The 8941-nt window shown below is 49.1% G+C and overlaps 1 protein-coding gene across 1 annotated transcript; it reads left to right on the top strand.

The window, feature by feature from the left end:
• The first annotated feature begins 1293 nt into the window (after window positions 1–1293).
• Window positions 1294–7679, top strand: GNPNAT1 (glucosamine-phosphate N-acetyltransferase 1). Its single transcript, XM_075503931.1, has 6 exons — window positions 1294–1419; window positions 3954–4141; window positions 4870–4932; window positions 5614–5741; window positions 6274–6335; window positions 6800–7679. The coding sequence occupies exons 2-6, from the start codon at window positions 3970–3972 to the stop codon at window positions 6945–6947; spliced, it is 573 nt and encodes a 190-aa protein (XP_075360046.1). The 5' UTR covers window positions 1294–1419; window positions 3954–3969; the 3' UTR covers window positions 6948–7679.
• Window positions 7680–8941: the final 1262 nt, after the last annotated feature.

The following is an 8941-nucleotide window of genomic DNA, read 5'->3' on the forward strand; positions in this document are numbered from 1 at the left end:
AAACATGGAAAATTAAAATCATGTTTCAGAAGAATGTTGTGTAATTATCTTGTTCAGCAGGCCTCCTGCTCCATGCTATGTGCGTGCCTTGACCTCAGCTATTTATAAAACAGCCTCTCAAGAAGATCTCCAAGTTGGTTTTTTTTTTTATTGAAAAGGAAGAAAAACCCTCACTTATGCCCCCTGCCAGCCCTGGAAGCTGAACAAGGCCCATCCCAGCACAGGACAGCAGGTCTTGTCCAAGGGGAGTGACAGAGCCTCCAAAAACAATCCCCCAGAGATGAAAATCATCAACGTGAGCGATGCTTTCATGACAAAAGCTGCTGCCACCTGCAATTCCTCAGGAGAAAGCGGAAGCTTTGTACAGCCCTTTCCTCTGAGCCGTCCCTCCACAGGTACCCGTGAGCCCCTCCTGTGCTGTGCCCAGATCTGGATTAAAGAGAGCAGCCCTCCAAAGCCACCAAGCAGCCTCCTGGAGGGACTCTGGAGGCCAAACCCCAGCGAAAATGCAGGGAAACGTACACAGAGCAGCCAGCAATTACACCCTGCGGGCTGCCTAGTGATCTGTTGCTTCCGAAAAGCGTCATACAGATCTTCACTAACCTCACGTGGTCTGGGCCTCAGTTTTACATTTGCCCCAGAAGAAAGTCCAAAATCTTGATGGGAATGGCAGCTGGCTGAAAAAAACCCCACCAAGCTGTAAAGAGAAAGCAGGCATGGATGAGAGGAAGGCATGATCCTGCAAAGACCCCCCCAAACCACGCTGTGAGGAGCGGTGCTCCTGGGGGAGCCGCCTCGCTCCTGGGGGGACGCTACTTCGGGGATGCCGAGGGATTTTCTTCCAGGCGCCAAAACCCTGTCAGGGAACGGCAAACGCCTCAGCCTTCGCGCCCCTGCGAAGGCCCAGCCTTCGCAGAGCAGGGCCGCTCCCTGGCTCTCCACCAGCCTGAGGCCCGGCCGGCCGGCCTCACTGCCCTCACCCTTCCCCCTGCCGAAGCCCACCGGGGCTGTCGCCAGGGTGAAACGGTCCTTGCGGCCAGGGGGTGGCGGGGGGCTCCGCGGGAGGGCTGAGGCCGGGCGGCGGCAGCGAGCACCGCGCACCGCCCGCCATCTTGCGCCGCCTCGGCGGGTACAGCGCGACGCGACAGGCGGGGCGGGGCTTCTGTCAGAGAGGGGGCGTGGTCACACCGCCCACCACCCAATCCGCGCGCGGGGGCGGGGCTGTTCCCGAAGGTCACAAGGCCGGCGCGGGGGCGGCCCGGAGTTTCCGGGCGCGAGGAGCCGGGGCGTGGCCGGCGGGCGGTGATTGGCTGCGCCTTGGCGTGCGTGCGTGCCGGGCCCCGCCCCCCTGCCACGTCCGTGCGGCGCCTGCGGCGGAGCCGGTGCGGGCGGCAGTTGGCGCCGCGGCCTCGTGCGCGGGTGAGTGCGGGCGGCGCCTGAGGGGGCCGCGGGGGCTCCCGTGAGGGGAGGGGCGGCGGGGACCCCCCGGGGGCCGGCTGCGGGGTGAGGGACCCCCCCCGGGGGCCGGCTGTGGGGTGAGGGATCCCCCCGGGGGCTGCCTGAGCTGTGGGGACCCCGCTGAGGGGCCGCGCGTGGGGGTGTGCGGGCCCTCCCCGGGCGGCTGCTTCCTTCAGGTGTGGAGCCCGCCGCGGGGCCGTGCGGGGCTGTCTCTGGCCCCTCGGGGCAGGGCTGGGCTCTGTCGGCCCGTCCCCCGCAGCTGGGGAGCCGGCGGAGGTCTGGCCGAGCACCCCCCGGGGGGGGGGTCTCCCTGGGGCAGGCGGCTCAGCTCGGGGGGACCCCGGGCGTGCCGTGCTGCCTGCCCGCCGGCTTCCCGGAGCGGAGTGGAGGGAGGTGGGATGGGCGGGAGGGGCCGAAGGTGTCCCGTGGGAGCTGGCACGGCCCCGTCCCGCTCCCGCCACGGGTGGGGAGCCCGGGGTCCTCCGGGGGAGGCTTCAGGGGTGCACCAGGGCCAGCACCTGGCCTCGGAGTAAGCTCAGCAGGCCGGGAGGGAAACCCGGGCACCCATCGGAACAGGCCAGAGCTCTTCTTCCTCGCCGTACATTGATCCTTTTTTTAATTGGCCAATGCATTTCAATGGAGTAAGTCATATTCCTGACTCCAGAAAATGCGTGAAGCTTTAAACTTCTTCCTGCTCCAGCTGTGCTGGATGTAGTTTGAAAAATAACTCTTGGTTTGTCACTAACTGCTCAAAGAGTATAAAAAATTTTATTTCCTTCATGTGATTTTTCTGCTGCTGTGTGTGCTTGGTGTTCAGTAAGCCTGAGCTGAAATTAAGTAGATTTTATTCTGTACAGGATGCTATTTGAATGCTGTTATGAACACTCATGAATTCTAGGAAGGCTTTGTAAGAGGACAGGGTAACGGCAGCATTAGAATAATGGAGATCTAGGAACAGAGGTACCAAATGTGTTGCTGGAACCAGGGAGACTTCAGTTTTGCTTAGCAGTGACATAATGAACACGCTGGCGATGGGCTTGCAGTCCTCCGCACACGTCAGCGTGATCGGATCGCTAAAGCTCAGGACTGGGACTCAGAAGACCTGGATTCTCACTTCTGACTCTCCCATCTATGGAAGTGTTTTTCTTTGCACTTCATTTTTCCCGCTGTTTAATTTTGAAAATTCATGTGGGATGAGAATTTGTATTGCTGCTTAATTACTATAACAGCAATTTTTTTACTTTTATATGCAAGATTGAGATGAGAATGGGGATTTAAAGGGCAGTGTATACCAGCAGGTGGCATAAAAAAAGATTTTGTGGTTGGGTTTTTTTTTTAAAGAAGCTTTTTCAGTTGGGTTTCCAGAGCCACCTTCAGTTTTGAGGCTCGCATGCTGCAGTTATGCCGAGATGCTTCATAGCTAACATCCTCTGTACTTTTCTGGGCAGCTTAACAGGGCGGTAAGATGTCTTATTTTGAAAAGTATTCATCCCAAATACATTTTTCTTTCTGATGTTTATTTGGCCTGTCCAACAGTGTGCGACTACTGTGTCTTTTATGGTGCAGCTAAGTTAATTTGAAGATATATAAAGAACTTCTCAGGAGAAGTTCCCATGATATGCCCTGTTCATACCAGAAACCTGACCAGGTATTCCACAGGTGACAAAGGAAGAATTATTTTCCTGTATCTAGCAATTGGGAGAATATATACCTTTGTTTCCTTTTATCCCTAATTCCGAATAATACACAATTCCCAAATCTCTCTCTAATCATTAACAAGTGTCTCACCATCATCTTGGCAGTTCTGCGTTTTACCTGTTAATGGACAATGAGGCACTGCACTTTACAGCTGAGATGGCATTAGATTTTGTAAATACACTGAGCAAACCTGAGTGCATGAGAAAGGCAGTACGGGCTGTAAGCGTGCGTGTATCATCTGTGATGATGATACGTAAGCAGGCTGTCGTATCATCTGTGTTTTCCTGTGTGTGATGTAGTGCCTCTTGGCTGAGAACCTAAATATGTATGTGATGGGACTGGTTGGAAAAAAGCGTACTATTTAAATGGAACATTAATGCAAATGATCTCCTCTGTACTCAGTGAACAGTATGTTATGGAGGTTTCTTGAGAGTGTGAGGTGCTTTCCTTTTCAGAGGGCTATAATTAAATATCCTAGTCAGTGTCTTATCTGGGTTGGTTTTTTTTCCCAAGAGAAAAAACTTCCCAGATGAACACAAAAATGTCACGTGTGTTGACTTTAGATAATGTACGTGGTGTCGGTGTGTGTGCTCTTTGTTTAACCCGGCAGCCTAGTCCGGTGAAGGTTGAGTAGCTTCAATTGCAGATGAAGTGAACAACAGTTCTGGTTTCATTCACCTTCCTTTCCGTCCCTGAGGAACGTCACATGGCATGATAGAACCAGGGGAAACGGCATATTTAGAGATTAAAACAAGAGCAAACCAAAGTGTTCCTTACCCGTGTGCGTTCTGTTCCAGAATACCTGTTGCAGCCATGATGCCTGTTGCAACCGTGATGCCTGACGACACACCGATGTTTGACCCAAATATTCTGCATGAACTTGACTGGAGTGAGAACACGACGACGTTTTCTCCTGCTATTTCTCCTTTAGATCCAGGAGATGGCCTAGTTTTGAGACCACTTTGCACAGCTGATTTAAATCGAGGTAGAATCCTGTTTAATGATCATCATCAACGAAAGCTGGGTGCTGAACTAGATAATATGTATTTCTGCATGATCTCTCAATAGATCGGGATGGTTCATTTTATCTGATTTGGGTTATTTTTATCAGTAAGGAATTTGTGCACTTGGCACCGTGGATTGGTACTGTGTTGGGTGACCCTCAAAATTGGTTTTACTGTTTTAATAACCTCAAAACTAATCTTAAAATTCAAGTCAAATCTTTCACATAATCCACAGCTTCCTCTTCACCACAGCTTTAGAGAGGGAGTACAGTTGTTCATACTGTTCCCTTTAATATAAAAGTAATGTGAACCAGCACATTCTTCTTGGTGCGTGGAGACTTCCTCAGTTCTGTAATTTGGATAAAAAGGGTGTTCTGAACATACAGCTTAATAATGCGTAATTTCAGGCTTATGCTTTCCTTTCTTGAATGTATGCATCTTCTGCGCTCAAGCAGCAGTTTGCTGCTGATGCATTAGCTGCTCCTTCAGCATTGCTCAAGGCAGGATGTTTGACTTTAAGATTACAGTCTAGTTCTGTAATGCACAGAGCACAGGCTTTTACATACAACCAAATTGGATGGTGCCACGGGGATGTGAACTCTCCAAACAGCCGTGTCGGGTTGTTCTGTGCTATTTGGGGCTAATTGTGTGTCTCTGTCCCTCACTGAGGGTTGTTTTTTTTTTCCCCCGCCCCCTTCTTTTATAACAGGCTTTTTTAAGGTTTTGGGTCAGCTGACTGAAACTGGAGTTGCAAGCCCAGAGCAGTTTATCAGTGAGTATATCATTATTTCTTGGCATTTCCATAGAGGTTGCTGGGAACCAGAGGATGCTGATGCTGACAGCAAAGCTACTTGGGTGTGAGGCTCCCAACTGCCCGATGCCAGAGGGATTTATTCGTTCGGGTCCCCTGAGGCAGCCTTTGGCACTCAGCGTTGGATCCAGTTGCAGCTATCCCAAAGGGCTTCTTGGCTGGGGCAGGCCTGAATTGTATACCTGCTTTTGAGACTGAGCTTTAGATACCTGGCAGAAGGGACTGTGGGAGATGGCTTGTTTGGGTTGAATTATTGCAGCACTGGTAGCGAGGCAGAGGCTTGCCTTTGATCATAGCTCAACAGCATCCTGAGCTTGCTTCACTGATTGGACTGAGATGTAAGAAGACATAGAAGTACTGCCACCTTCATCGTAGTGCCCATCTGCAGAGACGCTGGGGAAGCAGGGTTCTCTTGGCAGCTAAGGAAAAGGCATTTGTTTAATTTCTGCTTTTTCCTGGTTCTGTCTCTGTGTTAGTCTGACTCCGGGGCTTTCAGGTTCTGGGGTCTTGGGCACATGCATCTTCCTTGTGATCCTGAACCCTGCGGTGATCTGCATTCAGAATCTGTTGCAAGTGTTAGACTTCACAGTAATTTAATCTGAGATTAACGGTGACTGTTCCGCTGTCTGCCTGCTCCCACAGAAACCTTTGAGCACATGAAGAGATCTGGAGATTACTATGTTACTGTCATAGAAGACACAAATCTTGGACAGATTGTTGCTACAGCAACGCTGGTGATAGAACATAAGTTCACTCACTCCTGTGCAAAGGTATATTCTCTCGCTGCAGCTGGAAAGTGAAGGAAAAGATCCTGTCCCCAGACTCCGTGCATTTTATTTTTATGGTGTTGCTGTGTGATGAAGTACCTTCTGCTGAGTCAGTGACAAAGGCACTTTAAAAATATCTCTCATCCTTGGGTGCTCAGCTAAATAGTAAAAGGAAGCTTTGGCTTTTCTTAAGGAAAAAGAGCAATTTGATGTCTGCCCCGTTCTCCCTCCCAGTGAGCTTTTGAACTAGTCAGGCTTGGTTCTGACGGAGCAGATGGCTGAGGATCTCGCTGCTGTGGAGTCCCAGCTAGACGTGTGAAAACAGGGAGCTAGAGAGATACCAGTCCCTCAGCAGGGAAAGGCTGTGGTGGGACTGCAGCTCCTGCTGGGTGCTGGAAGGGCATTACGAGTGTGTCGACCACTGGAGGAGTTGTATCTAAACAGACAGCAGAAAATCCAAGTGTGAAATGTAGTGCAGTAGGGAAACTAACACAAGGGTGTTCTGTTTGACTAACGCTTGTCTGTATTTCCACAGAGAGGAAGGATAGAAGACGTAGTAGTAAGCAGGGAGTGCAGAGGAAAGCAGCTTGGTAAACTGTAAGTATTTCGCCGCCGTTGCCATTCAACACCAGGCCGGGCAGCAAGCCCTCACCCCGTTGGTTTCTGTCCCCCCACCTTACCACGGTGCTGGGTGCCAGCCAACAAGCTGGCAAAGATCCGCTCGCCAGACCTCCGAGAGCAGGATTCTCGCTCTGCGGGTTAGCTGCAGGGCAGAGCCTCCCCAGCCAGACGCGTGAAAAGAGTTTAGCCAGAAGGTATCGCCAGCTGGCAGAGGGCAAGCTGAGGTTCTGAAAACAGTAACAAAAAATTGCCTGCAAGACGCTGGTACTTTGTTCTTTTTTTTTTTTTCTTGGGATGGCAACTATCCTGTGTAGTGAAGGGAAATGCAGAGTTCTGTAAAACTTCAGGATTGTAGGGCTGATGACTTTAGCTAATTAAATGTTAATTGATCCAGCGTTCAGGGCCGTTTCATTTAACCGTTGGTTTTCTGTCTTTTTCAGCTTAACGTCCACCCTGACGTTGCTAAGTAAGAGACTGAACTGTTACAAAATTACGCTTGAGTGTCTGCCAAAAAATGTGGATTTCTATAAGAAGTTTGGCTATTCGGTATCTGAAGAAAACTACATGTTTCAACGGTTCTTTAATTAAGAACTTCTAGTCTTTTTTTTTGTAAAGACTGTTGGTGGAGGAGCTTGTGCTACAAACATTCTCTTCATGGAAAATGTATATAGTTTATTGCTGCAAATATAACGATCCCTATAAATAATGAACATCAAATGTGTAAATCCTGCAAAAAAAAAAATTAACTGACATTTTAGAAGGGTCCTTTGGGTTAGAAAATAAGCGCTTAGAACTAATTTTTACTACCGTTCAGTCGAAGCAAAGCTTTTTTGTTCTAGCTGAGTTACAAAGGACTCTTGTTAAAGGGATGGTTTTTAACCAAAGGTATATATTTTTATCTCAAATTTTTTCTTGCATTGTATTTTTCTAAAGGTTTGTGCTTCTTTTCTTGGTAGCCAAAGTACAGCTTGCGGGATTGTGCTCCTGTCTGTACTTCACGGAAGGATGGCGTAGCTCGGGTGGGGATGATGCTTCTCTCATGCAGGATTAGTGATGCAGATGGGCATTTGGTCTGTCCTTTCCATGAAACCTCACTGAAGTGCTGTTGATGTTAGCGTACCTAAAGTTTTATAGGCGCTGTTTTCCAAAACTGAACTTGTTACTATTCGTGCGGATAGGGGAGAATCCTTACGGGCTATGCTAAAGCTGACGTTGCGAGTCTACAAATGAACATGTATTTCTCAACTGCAGGGGTCCTGCACTTTAGCTGATAACTTTGTTTTCAGGATAATTACTGTTTTTTCCTGACAAAAAAAAAAAAAAAACAAACAAAAAAACCCAACAAAACAACCCAATGGTTTGCCACAGGGCAAAGGTAATTGGGAAACTGGAATGTCTGACAGACTGAATACACCCCGTCTTTAGTGGGGCTCTGGCTAGTACTCGATGGGAATGTGATTTGGGATGGGCAGTAATGCATTCAGCTTCACCGAGCGCACCGGCCAACTCGCTGTACTTGAACTCCCGAGGGCCAGCTGGGCTGCGGTTTTGCTGGTAGCGGCTTATGCCTACGGCATAGCAAACCGGCAGAGAAATCCCCTGATCCCGATCCCGAGGGATCGTTGCTGCTTTGGAGCATCCCTCTTGCTCTAAGATCGGATAAATGATTTTAGCACTTTTGCCAGCGATGGCAAGCAAATAATGTACAAAGCCCCGGTTCCAACAGTAGCGTTTTGTGCGAAGAAAGTGACAAATCCTACATCTATGAATAGGGCATTATAAATACATGAAGGTTCGTACAGAACAGCCAGTCTTGTTTGTGAACAGTTAGGCCTTACAAAATGTTCTTTCATTGTGGTGTGGAGAGCTACTTTAAGCGGCGGTGGGGGTTCTATTTAATGTTCCTGATGGTACTCCACTCAATATAGTGTTTCCTTGGTGATGTCTGTTTTATTTATTGATTATTTTTTAAAAAAAATATTTGTTTAAGCTGAATAAATTAAGACTGCCAAACATACCTGGTCTGTTTTTCATATTGCTAGCGGTAGGTATCCAGAGTAAGCGTGTGCCTATTGTATTTGCAGCTGGCAGTACTGTTCTGAAAGACATTTGTTTTCCCTAGAGTGCAAAGAACACTTTTTGAGACTCCATATTGATTTTAAGCACGTGTCTGATGCACATTTGCATCTTTGCAAATAGGACTTCTAAGAAGCAAGCCTTCAAAGGAAATTCTCAGCTTGTTCTGGTGCTGGAGCCTTTGCCTGCAGGCACAAACCCCAGCCCTGCAACCAGAGGTGCGCATCCAAACAGCTGGATTCCTTACAGCTGTGGCAGGACCCCTGGGAAAGCAAGAGCAAGGCACAGTCTGAGACCTGCATGTCTCAGAGCCAGGCTGAAGTTCCTAACCCACTCCTGCAGAGCTGCAGTGAGGCCTAGGCACCCCATTTTATTTGGGGTGTTCTCCCCTGAGGGAGGACTGGGCTTCTCCCCGCTGTGCTCTGCTGACAGAAGATTGAAGCGGCTTGAGCCCCAACTCTGAACTAATGCTGGGCCCAAATGACTTGAGGTGGGTTTTCTTGCCT

Source organism: Mycteria americana, chromosome 5 (assembly GCF_035582795.1).
Source record: "Mycteria americana isolate JAX WOST 10 ecotype Jacksonville Zoo and Gardens chromosome 5, USCA_MyAme_1.0, whole genome shotgun sequence".
Lineage (NCBI taxonomy): Eukaryota > Metazoa > Chordata > Aves > Ciconiiformes > Ciconiidae > Mycteria > Mycteria americana.

What these genes read in the sequence shown, in the direction of transcription:
- GNPNAT1 (XM_075503931.1), top strand. Translation starts at nt 3,970, where the DNA reads ATGATGCCTGTTGCAACCGTGATGCCTGACGACACACCGATGTTTGAC. An exon ending in CACAGCTGATTTAAATCGAG is followed by an intron (nt 4,142 to 4,869) that starts GTAGAATCCTGT and finishes CTTTTATAACAG; the next exon opens with GCTTTTTTAAGGTTTTGGGT. An exon ending in TCACTCACTCCTGTGCAAAG is followed by an intron (nt 5,742 to 6,273) that starts GTATATTCTCTC and finishes GTATTTCCACAG; the next exon opens with AGAGGAAGGATAGAAGACGT.